Genomic DNA, 17,111 nt, shown 5'->3' with positions numbered 1-17,111 from the left:
ATCTCTCCCAGTTTAGCATTGTAATACTGCACCTGTGTAACAAAAACTTCAGGAAAGGGATACCTTTTCAAGCATAACAAATATGAAGACTTCACTTAATTTTTGGTTTATGCATCTACGGATTTCTAAATAGATGTATGCTATTAGTAAATTAAAATGCAAAATTTTGATTCAATCATTAAGCAAATTTTATAGAACGAAAAAACCCCACAGGTATTTATTGCATTGAAGAAAATGTCTCTGCTGTCAGCCTGCTTGCCTATAAAACCATTAACAACAGAAAACTGAAACCGAAATCTATGGGAGATAAACTGTACCTAAAAAAAAAATTAAAAAAATCTGTCTACAGCTGGATAGCGCTCTGAATTTTTACTCTTGTCCTCCAGAAGTCCTGAATCTTCAAACAAATAAACCAACCACACAAACAAAAAACCCCCCCCAAAACCACTCCCCCTCAAATAGACGTATGTACCCTGCCCCAAGCTATGGAAGACTTTTTAATCCTTTTACCATCATCACTGTAACCCTTTGAAGCACCCCAGCAATGATGTCTCAGAGGTCTGTAATTATCAGGTAGTTATCATAGAATGATTTCAGATCAGATAAAAAATTAATTACCTCTTCACATCTGTAAGTTTAACAATTCAGTGAGTGAATAATGTATTAACAGTGCTAATTAGACATCACCTGATCTCTGAGACAAAGGCTTAATATTCTCATAGACTTAAACCGAGTCATGGCAAATGCCTCTTTTTTCCCTTCCCGCCTCCCACCCAGGAGGTGAAGGAATGGGATATGGATGACAATGAGGGATACAAGTATAATAGAAGTAATTTCATGGAAGTAATACCTTATAATACTAAGACACTGACACTGAGGAAACTATTGGACAAATTCACAAAAAATATGCATCTTGTTTATTTCCTTTTTTGGGGTTAGACTTATTATGAGTAGCTTTGAGACTTTTTTTTCTTTGAGGAACACAAGATGTTTTTTAAACAGGAAGAACAGACGTGATGACTTCATTTTTAAACATCACTACAAAGTCCCTCTTAACAGTGTCTTCATTATTAAGCTCAGCACTACTATTCAATTGCAAAAAAATGTTACTTTTCTATATCTGCACCAGCAGGAACTCCTAACCTAATAAATTTTTCATAAACCTCCCATGTCTGAAGATGTCATTTACCACAACATCCGGGTCTCAAGACGCTGCAAAAGAAATACACGCTTAGAAAGAATCCTTTACAATCATGTTTGCAAGTCCCACATAATTAATTTTATTCCTAACTTCTCCTCAGTTGCCAGTAACACCGTGGTCTTAACACTGCTGGAAACATGGATCCATTGCCTTGTGTGGAAATTCCTATTATCTTCAAAAAGTAATGCTCACTATGGTCCTATCTGAGCAAGAAACTCACGCACACTATTTCAAGGGAACTTCTCACACACCTGAAGCTGTGAACACGTTCAAGTACTTTGCTGAACAGGGTATGTCTCTAATAAAGGGGTACCAAAACTTAAGTAGTGTATTATTTCATTTTTAATCACAGCTGACGCTAAAGAGTTAGAAATTATAATCTCAACTGTCATGATTACCAAACAGGACAAGTACTAGGAAAACAATCACAACACTGACACAATCTTTCCCCTTAAACATAAACATCCTTTGTACTTAAGACAGATAAAAAAAAGAGGTAAAAATAAATTCCAGAAAAGGAAAACTGAGATAATCCTGCAATAATTGCTGTAATACCACAAAGTCCTAGGACATAATCACGTATTTTTATTTTTCTTGAACACACAACTGGAAAATACTGCTTTTGGTCTTTGACTTGGCCTGAGAACTCATCCATTGCAAGCCCTTTGAAACCATATACAAAGACTTCATCACATACAGTATGGACATACGATGACAGAAAAACTTACACTAACCACCCATGATGGCACACAGCAGTTCTACCATACGAGAACGTTTACCATCTGGAAAAAAAGACGCATGATAAGGCTGAAATAACACTCTCCCCCCATGTAGTATTACTAATTAAATATTCATCTAGCTTACAACCTAACTTTCCATGAAACTGGTTTCATTAAATGTCCAGACAGAAACATAGTTTGATTCTTCTGCCCAATGGCAGAAGGCTGTTAACCAGGCAGAGCTGTATGTGATTAACTGGTAGAAGGCACATGCCTGGACACTCCTTGGATTACACACAAACCATTCACCAGTCTCCATCTTTTGACATTTTAACATTGGATTTTAAAAAAAAAATTGTTATGCCACAACACTTTTATGAATGAAAAAGGGAAATTTTCCCTGAATTTTAGCACTGTCATTCTAAAATTTAAAATGGTTTGCATAGTTTAGTCAGCTCTAACTATTTTTAGATATGCCCCACACCAGATTGTTTTCCCCGTCTTTGTGTTGCAGGATACCACATTTACTTCCGGATCCTCCCAACCAATGTATTTACAATTCAGTCATTGTACAGATATGTATACAATGCATATAGAAGAACTTGCATCTAATCAAGGCAGTAGGATTTAGTTAACGCCATGTCTTTCCTAATCCAGAGTTGCCAAAAATGAAACCTCATTTATGACAGTTTTAAATCAGTGACAGTTTGGCTTTCATCATGTTCATCTGAGCCAAGACTTCTCCTTGACATTCCCAATGCTGATCCTCCACTTTTGCTTCCCTGCAATGTCTATCTAACGAAGTCTCCAATAATTTCCACAAGGCTGGTTGTTTTTCAGGTAATTTCCTTCCTTTCCTATAGATCCATGGCTAAATCCTCTTAAAGCAAACAATGTTTTAAGCAATAGCGTTCACTTCTTACATTCTGAAACTCTGCCAAACTGTTTATGACAAAGTAGACATTTCCTTCTGACTTGAAGCAGAAGTATTAGCATTTTCGAGCATCACCAGTTTGCTATCCAAGAGCTAACTTCTTATTCTTTACAGGGAGACGTGGAAGTTCTACAAATTTTAAACTTGCTTGCTAGGTATTCCCAGCTTTCTCTTCAACAGAGAGCAGAACCCAGTCCTGAAACTTGAGCAAGAACAGTGCTATAAGCATTGAAATTTGTTCTTTCAAGTTCTGAAGTGTTTCTCCTTCAGTAAAATACAGCTTCACCAGCTCTTTAATGCTTATTTAGCAGCTGGAGCCAGCTGCAGATGTTAACTTTTGATCTCATCTGCTCTCAATCAATTCTTAAAATGAATGAATGGTTGCATATATGGCTGGAGCTACACCAACTGCCATTCTTTCCAAGGACTAATAGACTTCTGTGCATCACAACGCTGACTTCTGACGACATGGGAAAACGTATTAGATTTTTCCAAGTAACACCTACTTTTTCAGTACACTGTATCTTGCCTTGTAAACAGATATTTACTGATTCTTCTTTCCTAAAATTGCCTTTGCAAAATCAGACAGTTCTTTTTTCACCAGCAGAACCTACTGCAGTGAGAATGACAAAATTAGCCTAATGACTCGATGTATCCACTACTAAAGCGAAAATTACGGACAGAAAAAACCTCACATTTAACAAATAACGTTTATTATCACATTTAAAATAGCGTGATATTTGGGTAGTTTGTTAGGAGTCAGGACAAAGAAGAAAACAGAACTGTACTTGGATAGATTCCTGGCCTGATTCTCACTGAGACTAAGGTTCCTTTAAAGCCTCTTGGTATTGACACAGCTATGTGAAGAGTAGTACACCTAAAAATAAAACTACTCAGAAGAAATTAGATAAATATGCTATTATGATTGTTTACCTTTATTTGAACCCTAAGCATGGTTTTACTTAGTAACCATTTTTATGTGGTTAGGAACTGGTTTCTACCACTACAAATAAAGCATCACGACAGTAGTTGTCACTCCTAGTACTTCTCACTCTCATCTGACAATTAGAAGTGCTGGTCACTCAGGAAGAAAAGGCAGGACGCAACCCAGTCTCTGCTGACTTGGTCTTATGAGAGATAATCCCCAATAGCCACACTATGACAGCTGCATGCATTAAGTATCTTCTTACTTCCACTATCAGAATGGTCTGATAATGGAAATGGTTATCATTTTGCTTTGCTTTAGTTTTGTTAATATCCTAAACCATAATAAAACAGTTGAAGAAATATCTCTGTTTCTTATGTTAATCATTCTTAATTACTGGTTTCTTTGGTAATGCATTGTTCTTTTCCCAGTGCCATCACATCACCAATAACCAAGTCAATGAATGTAACATGTTATGAGCGTTTGGTGTGTGCTCTATCAGGGAGCCTGAGGATAACATTGAATAATTAACCCTGAAATACTAGACACTCACCTGCGTAGTGGAAAATTTCAAAAGGCTGAGGTGCAGCCACAGAGCAAATGATGTTGTAATGACCTCATGTCACAAGCAGGATCTGTGTGTGCGCTATATTTAATGGCATGGGGCTACTATGCCCGTACCACTTAGCCTCTTCCAGTTTCTCCACAGTACCAAGAAAATCTGTGCCTGAGGTTCTCAGTATCGAAATATATAAGCAAATACTTAACAAAATTGTCTTCAGGTCAACAGATTGGCTCAAACACCATAATTCTAACATTTCAGCAAAGAATTTTCCTTTTAATGAGGAAATAAGTAATTTATATAGTTATCCTGTGTCCTTGTGCTTTTCTAGAGGATATTGGCTCATAGCTAACATCAAAACAGTTGGTGCCCCTGGCTAGAATATTTCACTATCACCTGCTCATTTGAACACTAAATAAATCTCAGTTTTCAAGTACTTACAAGCAAAAGCCCAGCACGTGTTTCAAATGCTCTATTCATGTACAGATGTTAATATACCCTCCATACACTGAATGTTATCAAATGTGGTTTTGTTGTCTCTGCAGCAGTTACTTAAAACTTGTTTCAAAAGTATATTGAAATTATTACATTAAGAGAAAGACGAGATCTTTCTTTAGTGGGGGTAATTAACTGTTGGGATTAAAATGCAGCATTTCCACGTTTTTACTATCGCTTTTATAATTTCAACTTCCAAGGAGCAAGGAGGTAATCTTGTATTAAAATACCAAGCTTTCTATTGCTATGCTATCCTTTACCTGTGATGACTTACGTATTAGTATCTTTTAAAAAAATAGTTCTAAAACAGCTTTTAAATTTTTGATGAAAGAGGTGGTTTTTAACCAACATATTTTAACAATGAAGGGATTTTTCCTTTAAGTCAAAAACGTTAAGGGATTTATTCTGACATTTTGGGAAGAAATCTCATGAAAAACGGAAGCAAACACTATGCTGCAGTCAAAAAGCAGTTATGGTTGGAAGGATTAATTTGTTGACTCCTAATTGACCTCACTCTCCTGCGTCTGCCAAATAGGTGGGTGTGGAAATTTGTCAAAAACTTCTGTCTCTTGACAAAACCTTCCTCACAACCCACACACTGGGAAAAAAATACCTGTAACCCATGAAGAAACAGATCAACAGCTTCAGGCAATGACATACACAGGCAAACCTTTAATTTAATACCCTCTCATGCTCCACTTTCATGTGTCTCATTTAGAAGGGGTCTTTAAAGAGAAGCAATGTAGCTGCTGTGAGTGATATAATTGCTGTGCTGGTGCCTTTGGGTCCTTAAACACACCAGCGGATGATGTTTGATCCCTGCTGCTGTCCTTTTGGCAGCAATGAACAGCAAGTGATATGCAAGGAACAAGCAAGAAAGGTACAGATCACATAAGGACGGGAATATGTGTGACACATACCAGTCCCCTTCTATCCACTGCCTTTCAACCATGCAGTGAAATTGTGCTTCACGTTCCTGATCACTGCATAATTCTCTCCAACTCTTGACTCACCCACTCTGAGTCACAGCTCAGTGAAAACTGCTAGTAACCCATCTATAGCTGTATACCTGCAAGAAAGCCTGTAGCAAAGTTAACAGCAGGGCATTTGTTTAGTTACTTAGCATAGCCGCTTTAGTGTGCCAGGTCTCATTTCCAGAATGGCCCCGTTGGCAAGAGGCTAGGTAATTCTATTAATCAACTAGTTTCCTTACAATGTGTACACCATCCACATGCAGAATGTAACAGTGCTGTACATAAAATGAAAGATAATCTCAGATGCTGGGGGTGTGTGTGTAGGGGGAGGGGAAAGTGTTTTAAGAAGTGATATTACTTAAAGGCAACCACCAGGAGTTTACAAGAATTTCCATTCTTTTAATTAAAGATTTTATGAGTGTTGGAACACATTCCTGTGCCCTATTATACATCAGAGCACTTAAGAAAAAATTCAGATTCTTATTACCATAAAGAGATAGGAAAACCAAAGAAGTCTCCTTTAGAAGAAAAAAAACCGATTTATACAATGACTCTTATGATTTAAAAACAATTACAGAGACTTACTTTACTTACTAGATTTTATTCGCCCCTTTTCTGTTGTTTGTGAATACCTTTCAATACATCCTAAGATAAACTACCTGCCCCCTAAATGCATCGCTCCATTTATATGCTCAGCATGTTTGGAACAAATATTAAAATTCTAAGAAATCCAAGATAAACTCTCTGTGCCTGAAGAAAAAGCATTTACATTACAGTAGTAATAATACATTCATTAGCATTCAAGTGAATTATTACTTCAATAAGCAAAGAAAAAAATAAACTAAACTAAGAGAACTGATACTGATAATGAAATACAATAAAGAAAGTATTTTGCAAACTTTTAGTTTCTAGGTAAAATAATATTTCCAGGTGTAAAATTCCTGGTAAATTATTTAAAACATATGTCTACCTAATGAGTAATCCAACAAGTTTCTAGGACAGCTTTCCAGAAAATGGTCTATGAACCATGTCTAAGAAACAAATTAGCTCATCCATCACACATAACCATTTATTTGGTAATGACTTAATGAATTTAGCTTAACTATAGTAGGACTGAGCATGATGCTGCAATTACTGTGGGAATTACTGTAGCGCTCAATCTGTCTTTTAGATGTTTATAGCATGGAACAAGAAGCTCAACACAGCCTGAACCAGAGCCCAAAGTCAAAAGGCTTTGGATCTAGGCCTATGATTTGAGAGCTATTAAGGAAGTATCCTTACAGACTTCAGCAAGTATACATCACTCTGCTAATATTTCAGTCCTCCTGTCTTTCCCACAATAGGCAAGAATATGCTGTATAGGAAGAACTAAAAGCCCTACAGAAATCTTGAGAAGAAAATTGGAAGAACATTTATTCCACCTAATCACAAAGGGTGAAAGAATACATTGAGTCATTTTGCTAGAATGTAATTAACTTTAAACTGAACATCCTACTACACCAAGTTTACCTCAAAAATTTTAAAGCAAAATATGGTTGTGTTACTAATACTGCAGTTGAGACAGACAATAAAGCTAGGAAGAGTGAGGCAAGAATGTCAGAGGTCAAATAAACCTGTTCTGTAGTACTTACAGCAACAGCAATACAGAGCATATTCTTATAATTTGGCCATGTCTGTAGATACTTACTTGACAGGATTATTTTTCAACTATGGTATGTCTCACTTTCAAATGTTCTACTGGTGATGTCAGCAATTACTGCCATATGTAAATTGCCATCTGTTTTTTCTAACCAAGAATAGGGTATTTTTAAAGTAAATCCAAACAGCTTTCTTTTATATATGCTAAATAAACAAATGGTTCAACCCCTCCTTAGTTACTAGTCCACAAAGGCTCTCAAACATTCTCGTGCTTCATAATCAGAAGGGTTAAGGGTGATATTTTATGCAAAAATATAGTCAAGGTGACATATCAATTTCTCAGGAAAATCAATGAAAGCCTTATTAACCTTGGCTTGCAGATGGGAATACTCAGGTACAGAGATGAGAAATTATTTTTGTCAGTATGTCAGTGGGAGAAATTATGTTTTCTTATATGCTGGCCTCATGAAAGTCAGAGATGGAAATGCTTGTTTTATTGGGTCGTATGTGCTCCCTGCCTATAATTGAAGAAGTTGTATTGGTAACTGGAGCCTGGTGACTGAGCAGACATAGGTTAACTAGTTCATTTCCTGGTCATACAGGGTTTCTTTGAGACAGCGCTAGGATACAAAACTATTAAGGTGCTAGAAAGGCTGATTTGTCAAGCATATCTAAAAGCTGTTCTTATTCACAACTGTTTTGAGCTTCTGAATGGCATTTTACCTCTGTGGCCCAGGAATGTGTAACAGCACTCCCCTACCTCACGGGACTATCAGAAGGATAAGAAAATTGAAGATAACAAAATCCACAGAAACAACAGTAATTAAGGCCATGCCAATATGGCTGGTAATGTAAAACTGAATGCAATAAATGAAAATCATTAACAGTCATGTAGTGTAAGCATTGCCATGTTCATTCTCCACACTGTCCTTCCACAGAAACGTACTGAAGTTTCATTAGCCTACTTCCGTGTGACCTGCGCATTAGCTGTCTCCCCATGCCTCTTCACAAGTACACACCATTTGCCACACGTGCATCACATTTGACCATATGACACCGGAAGATTCTGCTGAGTAAGGTCAGAAATTTTACTCTAAGTCAGAAAAAAGAGAGTTCTTCCTTGACAAGAAAAAAGAAGTCAGTCAAGAAACAGTGTCGAAAGGGCCATGACCTCAAGTTGTTTGGTTTTTGGTTGGTTGTTTTTCTTCCCCTCTCTTGCTTAAGCAGTCTATTTCTGAGATCAGCAAGGGAAAGCTCCATTCATGTTGTACCACACGGAAGTAAGTTCCAATGCTGGGACAAACTCTACTCCCCAGCTAACCTCAGAAACCGCTTGGGCAGGCGCGAAAGAATTCTACACAGGGCAACACATACCCTGAAGGTGTTTTTTAAAATGCTCTATTATTAAGCTTTTTCTTCCATGACCCAGTAGAGCACAGAATTGATTCTATACATCTATATGCATGCATATATGCACAAACACAAAGTTTTAGAAGCAAAATCACAACTTCAAGGTTACAAAAAGGATCACAGGTCTTTAACAAAGTAGGAAAGACAATAATTAGGAATGGGAGAAATGGTTCAGGTCTAATAGAAACTCCCTTTAGTCTCTTCTAAAACCAAAACAATCAATCTATTTTTAGGCATGAAAGAAATCAGTTTACCTACAGTGTTAGAAGTATTCATTTTCATTTAACTTGTTAGTATATTTTCTTTTGGCCAGAAAGGGAATCTTGTCTCTGAGTGCGAAGCGTATATAGTTTGGCCTAACGTCTCAACCAAATCTTCTAAAGTTTGTCATTAATTCATTTGCCATTTTTTCAGTTAAATATGCTTTGGACCTGTAAGTGTTCTTAAGTTTCTTGCAATGGGTTGTATTTGTGTAGCTGGGATTGTGACACCTGAACCTGTTCAGAACTGAATGATCGTTTAAAATGTTGACAAGTTCACTTTGCTTCTCTGGTTCCTATGGCCAAGTTACATACTGCAGAGAAGACAGCCACTACTGAAGTAGAAATGAATGGGAACTCACGACAATAGGGGTCCTCTGCATTTCTGTGTGTTTATTCCTGGTCTTGCAACTTGGGACACTGTGTAAAACAACTGTTCCATGTATCAACCCATAAGCCACTGATTAGAAACAGCAGATTCTGTAGCATACAAAGATTCAGACTCAAAGTTGTTTAGACTCCCTTATGCATTTTAGCAGGTAGAACATGATGTTTTCATCCTCTTTATGCCCAAATTCCAAAGGGAAGTATTTCACATCTGTGATTAAACAAACACAGCATTTATAATAAAAAAAAAATATTAAATCAACCTTTTAGGACATTGTTTAGTATCTTTTACACTTCACATTAACTGCTTTATGAAGAAAGCTAAACAGCATCTAGTATTTAGATATTCTTAAAGCTAAATAGTATCCACATATTTAATTCAAAGTTTTGCTTCCATAAACCACTTTAATATATTAACTGTAGCAAAACATCCTGTTATCTGAACAAATACTGCTTGACAACAAGTGAAGAATAATGATATGCTTAGAAGACTTGAAAATATGGGGATAGGGTATTCCTCAGGAAGACTCTCCAGTAGCTCGGAGATTTCTCAAGACCAATATATCTAGTCAAATCAATAATTTTCATGCTAGAGATGATTCCAAACCACCAGATTAGAAAAAGTGGGAAGGAGGAAACCTTGATTAAGTATTGTTTTGAAATTAGGAGTTCAGGCCTCATGCATTCTGTATAGTATCACATATGTTTACCCTGCTTCATCTTTACTTTCTAATTCCACGTCACACAGGTTTCCCAACTGATGACAACTTAGCCCCAGCTCTTTCACAGTCACAGAAGATAGCAGTACAGTTTGTTGATGAGGACAGCTGCTCCTCGACACTACAGAGAGAAGGAAGCTGAACTGTACCCCTCTAGCAAGGCTGATCCTGGAGGAAGTACCAGCTAGAGCTTCCAGCTATGGATGAAGACAGTCATGCTCATTTCCTAAGCAGCACACACAAAAAAATTTTGGTCTTGGCCACTGCAAACATGGTGTAAGTTGCAAAGCTATCCAACCTTATTTCCCTCCTGAACGGAAAAGTGATGGTATGCAGCTTTACTGACTTCGTGCCAAGTCGTTCCTTAACAACAAATGAAAAGCAGAACACAATTATACACACATTAGAACAAGTGTTAGGGGTTCCTTAAGAATTATAAGGGTAAAAACCTAACAGTTGTATTTTTGTAATTTTCTATTTCTTGAATGGTCAAAGTTCTGCAGCATTAAAATTCAGTGAGAGCAAGTTGGCAAGAAAAGCAACTTCCCATTGACTTTATAATCTATCACAAACTGACACTTTTATGAGCAGAAGTTTTAAAAAAACACACCTATAAATCAATTAAAATATTCAGAGAGGTAAACAGAACAGTTGAAAGGAGCACAAAATTACAATACAGGTTCCTTCTAAAAATGGCTTCTCGCTTATTTTCCCTGTCTTCAATTCACTGTCTGTCCACCACGGGAAAAATCTTAACTGAGTAATTTCCTAGAGAAATAATATTTATGTAGCCAAGGATCTGCAGCTGGTGCAGACAAATGCACAAGATTATCGGGTGGTCTCTTACAATACAGGATGAAGAATTACTATATTAATAATAGCAGACACAGCATATTTTTATTATATAATTTTCAAAATTAGCCATATGAACATAATAAAGGAGAAAATTTCTCACTACCTACTAAAACCTACAGCCTAAGATAAAGTAACAGGCCATTTTTTATATTCTGTCTGCTATATTAGCTGAAAAACTAAGAACAACAGTACAGTTTAAAGTACTTGGCATATAGATCTCTGTGCAAAAACATTCCACATTGCACTTTTACTGCAAAATTTCATTTCCAGGTAAGAACACAGCATTGCTTTTATTTTACTTGCTAACAAGGATAATTGGCAGGCAACACTGCTGCTGCTCTAGATTTGTTCTTTATATGGATCTCTGAAGACCACATGTGCATGCAGTGGTGACAGAAATATTTTCCATATGAGCCACTACACATTTTAAGGTCCCTCAGTCTGGACAAGGTGAGTCCATCTATCATTTTCTGTGCTCAATAACAATCAACCAGGAAGTTAAAAACTTCAGTGACAACTAGAGGGCAATGATCAGCTTCCAGTTGTTCTGATCATCAATCCACTTAAATTCCCTGAGTCTCTCCTCAAAACTTTCCCTGCTTTATTTAGATCAAAGGCAGCACAAGATTTCATGAAAAGACGTTTTCTTGAATCAGAACTGTTACAACTTCTCTTTTTAAACACCCTGAAAGCGAAATACAGCTTATATCTAGATATAAAAGCTACAGAGAGTATCAACCACACACCATAGGACAAGGTGTTTTTTCCAGCTCACTTCCACTTTTACCAGGGAAAGTAATTGCTCTGGACTTTATTAGGCTACGATATACTTATGACAGGGCTAACAAAAGACAAAGCTCTAAAGCAGAATCACTGTTTTAAAAGATTTACTTAAGGAAGGCATATTATGGAACAAAACTATACAATGATTCCTTTAAAATGCCTTTAAAACTATACATCACATTTAAGTCAGAGCGAGGGAGAATAAGTATCAAATGTGTTTTCTGCTAGTAACTTCGTTAGATGGAGTATTTTGTATCTAATAGTACTATGCTTGATGAATTATTTCCTAAATGACAAACGAGGAGCTGAAATTTTCTGCTTTGGTATGAAATAAGAACTTGATGAAAAACTGCTCTGATGAGAACAAAAATCTGCAAAATTGCTCTTCGTTAATCAAGTTGCAACTTTATAGAGCGTAGCAAGGGCTGTTCTATTCCATTACTTAAGATTTCTCGTCTTAAGAATGCATAAAGTCACTCTTTAATGATATGACACACATTTTTAAGAAATAAAAATCTTTCTGCCCTGCCATATATTAAACGTTACATATACTTGCACAAAAATAATGTTATTAAAGTAATGGAGCCTGGAGTTTTTACATGCTCACATCCCCAAAATGTATCTTTTGTAAAAACTTTTTCAATCATGCACATTTTTTCTTGAAAAACAGAACACTACCATATACTGCTGCAAAGAGTATCGTATTTCTCTGTGTTAGTAAAGAAAAATTCACTAATTAGTCATCTCTCACAGAAAGCATACTGTATATCAAAAGAAGCTAACTTTCAAACTACTTTCCCTTAGTACCTATAGGCTTGTGAAAAAAAATCCAAACAACAAAAAACCCCAAACCAACAAAAAACCAAACAAAACCTCCCAAAACAAAACAAACCCCGAAAACTAAACCAAAGCAAAACAACAGATGAAGCAAACAATGCAATTCTGAAGTGTCTAGCAACATAAAAATCATTCACAATCTGTCTTAACAGATAGGAAGAAAATACAACTCTGACAAGACGATTTTTGACAAGACATTATACTTTGCTTACCTTATCCCCAGGTCTTGCTAATGCTGCTGTTTGAAAGCAGAGCAACGTTAGTATCAGGTAGCTGACAAACATTATTACCCAAAGTTAGAGCTACCCTGAAGGAGAAAACCCTCTGCCAAGTACTAACAGCTAGCAGATGCACTTGTGTCTCAGTATCACAGCCCTTAGTTCTTCTAGGTACGACTACTTTCTCCCTCTTCCCCTTTCTATCGCACTCACTGTACGACCAGGAGCTTTGCTCTCAGCCACTGCTCTGAAGACAACTGGTAAGTTGATCTCTTCATGTAATGACTTCTCCCTGCTGGGGGAGGGGGCTCAGCCAGCAATGAGCTGGGGGGCTGTAGTCAGTATAAAGCAAAGAAGGGGAGGGACAGAAATGGTCACTGCCAAGTTATGCATCTGCTGTGATTCATGGAACAAGCTAAACGGTAACCTTTAATGCACGAGGAGGTTTGGCAACGCGTTATTGACTTAGGCAGGCATGATTGGAGAAACAGGCTAAAGCAGCTTGCAAAAGATGCCTGTTGATGGTTAGACGGCATGTGCTACTTAAAGGTACAGCACCTCCTTTTATTGAAGAAGTTTACAATAAATAAATAATAAATTAAAATCTAATCAGGAAGCAACCTATGGTTTTACAGTCAGCCCTACACCAGCACAATCCTGCAACCTGAATGGCCTGATCCTGCCAGGGACTCTGTTAGAATCTGCAGGCTCTCAACTCCTGGCTCACAGTGAACCCAAGTGTCCATTCACTCTCAAGAATACTACAACTGCTCCCTGAAATGGAACCCCATCCTTTAGGATAATCCTAGAGCAGGATAAGGATGTAATTTATCTTTCTTTTTCATATTATAGCTAAAAAAAGGAAATTGTTATAAATAACAGTCCAACTCATCAAATAACCTGCTTTGACTAAGCAAGCAGAAGTGCAAGCCTTTGAAAATAAAATCTTCTTTTAGAAGATGATTAAGTCCTATTTTCAAGTAAACAATAAAACAGTATTGAAAGCCCGATACAAAGCTGAATTATTATGTCTCACAAGCAGACCAAGTGTTTGTCCCCAAAATTAGTAAAATTCAGAGGGCTTCCCTGTAGTTGACTATGTCTGATTGTAATCTCTATGCAATAGACATTTTCTTATGGTAAACTAAGCAACATAGAAACACAAAACACAAAAGAAGTTTTGAAGCCCAATGATCTATCACATTCAACAACAGGAGAAAACAACTGTTTTATAACATATATGGGACACTCCAGTACTGTATTCCCTTTCCTTCCCTTTCTCATTTTACTTTTTAACTTCTTCTAATTTTACTGTTGGCTATTTAAGTATTTTATCATGGGAATGTGAGATGTTATGTCTGTCTTGAAGTTCCAACTCTAAGTCAAGAAATCACACTATATTCTCATCTTTCATGTAAATACATATTTCTTATCCTTATGGTTGGAGGGGAAATCTCAAAAATATGACCCAAGAATAACCTGGTCTCATATGTCAGACAGTAAACCACATGAACTCAGTATACAGGTACTTTAAAATATCGCAAGATTTTTGGAGGCAGGAAGTAAAAATTTTGGTGAAATTGAGCAGCACACCATTACTACATATTAGATTTCTTTTTGTAATTTGGTAACCCTTGTATACGCAGCTGAATATGTGAGACTCCTCACTCTATTTTTAAACTAGCTTTACCACTCATTCTTTTCCTTTGCTATGAGAGGTGAAAGATACAAATATTTTCCCTTTTTTAATACTCAAACAAATCATAACAACAGAATACTTTTATGTATTAGAGAGCTTTCAGAATTGTAATTAAATACAGGTGAACTCCTAAACCAGTATAGACAATTAGCATTCTCACTGCTGCTAGAAGTCCAAATTCTGCTGCATTTGAATTTGATTATCTGGTTCTCCAGCATAGTAAAATCTGACCTGTATTAATTAGACATCATTGTCACTGTGCCTCTTCCATCTCAGGCCTGTCCATTTACAGACTACTACTATTGTCCATAAAGAGAACCATTTCTTCCCCTGCCTAACCAGGCTCACAATGCTGTGAAAACACACCTACAGAAAAGCCTTTTAGCCTCTCAAATCAGCAGATCACCTTTCACAGGTGAACATTTTTTCCCCCATCATTACACAGCCTTGCAGCACCACGGTAGGTAAGAAGTGGATGTAGAAGCAAGTAGGAAGCAGCACAATGTAGGCCAAGCAGGACTTGGGGTCTCAATGGCAGAAGAGTCCCCTTCAGCTGACTCCCCTCGAGGGAACAGTACAAGCTTAAGAAGATTTAAAAAGCCAGAGAGAGACTTTCAGTATGGAGCTCATGAGTGGCTCTTCTGAACGATTTGAATGATCATAGGCTGCCAGCCACAGAGTTGTAAGAACGGGGGCTGACGGACAAACTTGAAGTTTTTGAAAACTTGATTCTAACCTCAATGGTACTGACAAAAATCATCCAGAACTCCCTACTACTATGCTGATCTCACAAATAGACCACCTCCCTTCAAAACCTAAATGAAAGAAGCATTTTCCTCCTTTTTAAGGCAAGCTGAATGTTTGCAGATTATACCATTGTGCTGACAGCTAAATGTAGAGCTGCCATTACAGGTACTTTGTACATTGGTTGCCTATGGCAAAGTCTCCAGACTAAAAATGTAAAGCCAAATAAACTTAAGGAAATTTTCCATCAAAACCCTGTCAAGAAGCCAACTTGTCCTTCCATATTTTTTTTAAATATCTTGATGTACCACAAAAGGAAAAAGGATAGTGAGCAAACTGCCAACTAAACCAGAATTAGAAACACTTCCAACATGAGAGGTCCAACTATGATACAACTACAGTTTCAGTGCTTGAAAAAGTTTAAAAAGAATACACCATTTCAGATGTTGCAGTGTGTAACAAAAACTCCAATGATGAAAGTAGCTTCATGCAGGTTGACTACTCTTTCTATAAAACAAAGCTTTGCCTTTATCTGCAATTTCTCAGAAAGTTAACTAATTTTTGTGAATAAATATATAGCATAGGCACAGAATTGCCAATCCTATCTTTTTTAATGGCGAGTAGAAAAGCAAAATTAAACAATTAGGTGTAACTGTGATTTTAGTCTTCTCTCTGCTGATCATTCCAGAAAACAGTATATCCACTGTAAATAATAGAAAACCTTATCAAAGTCCAACTAAATATTATTAGGTTGAGTTTCTGAGCACAGAAAACTGCACTACATTCCCATTTAATGTCATATAACTAATTCTTTCCATATGAATTTAATTTTTCCTCTACAAAACCATACAAGCAGCATTCCCTGAAATCCAGAAGCTGGTGTTCTGTTCTCCATATTAAGACAAGAGATCAGTCCATCCCTGTTACTGCCCTTTCAAGCTTTACCTAACTGAACTGGATGGAATTGTGCATGCTCACAAGCACAGCCTTTCTTTGCAGCACAAAGTAACTTGAAACTTAACACTATGCCAAACTTGCACTGCTGCAACCAAGATCAGAGTTTCTCTTCAAACCTCAACAATAACAACACTAGAGATGACAAGACTATTGGTGCAACAGAAAAAAAAACAGTTTATGACTGAAAAGCTATTTCAGATATGACGTTCTGCAGTAGCAGACAGAGAACCCAAAATACCTTGCAATAGTAAAATGGAAAAAATAAAGTATCTCTAATTTCAACACAAAAGCAACCTTGCTTTTACTTCGGAACTTACAAAACATAGCAAAATAATACTGTAACTATTATAGGTATATAATTTAAACAGAAAATCCAAAATTATATTTTGTTTAAAACAAAAAAAGACATCAGAATCTTTTGAGGAAAGTTCCCATCTCTTACTCTCAGAAATTAAAATACACAAAATACACAACAGATCTTTAGACAGCACAGTTCTCAAATTACAAAATTCTACACATTACATGAGATGCTGATGAGTAACAAAAGAAAAATCAAGTGGAAAATCTACTATGTTTTGGCTGTTTTTATTTGGTCATCTTCCCCAGTTAGTGATCTACAGGCTACTTACAACAAAAAAGGAACAAAAGTTTAACAGAGAAAGTCTTACATGCTTGACAAAGTCATGTGTAAAGATGGCTCCCATATTTTGAGCTGTCAGGCATTTTCAATTATTATCTCATTTCATTTTTTCCAGGAAGCATTACATTCTGAATTTATTATTCAGATATTTTAA

General features: G+C 36.7%; 1 protein-coding gene across 3 annotated transcripts in view; it reads right to left on the bottom strand.

Moving 5' to 3' along the window:
• THSD4 (thrombospondin type 1 domain containing 4) overlaps positions 1 to 17,111 on the bottom strand; it is a 354,361-nt gene that overhangs the window by 115,937 nt on the left and 221,313 nt on the right. Inside the window, exon 1 of one of the 3 annotated variants that reach the window (XM_054836974.1) lies at positions 12,912 to 13,179. The exons of the other annotated variants lie outside the window; for them this stretch is intronic. Coding sequence (XP_054692949.1) covers positions 12,912 to 12,983 — 72 coding nt within the window. The 5' untranslated portion in view covers positions 12,984 to 13,179. Of the gene's footprint in view, positions 1 to 12,911; positions 13,180 to 17,111 lie in introns of those variants that run through there. 3 annotated transcript variants of the gene reach the window in all.

The sequence above is a fragment of the Grus americana genome, chromosome 10 (assembly GCF_028858705.1).
Source record: "Grus americana isolate bGruAme1 chromosome 10, bGruAme1.mat, whole genome shotgun sequence".
NCBI classification, from domain to species: domain Eukaryota; kingdom Metazoa; phylum Chordata; class Aves; order Gruiformes; family Gruidae; genus Grus; species Grus americana.
This window is presented reverse-complemented; position numbering and strand designations above follow the sequence as displayed.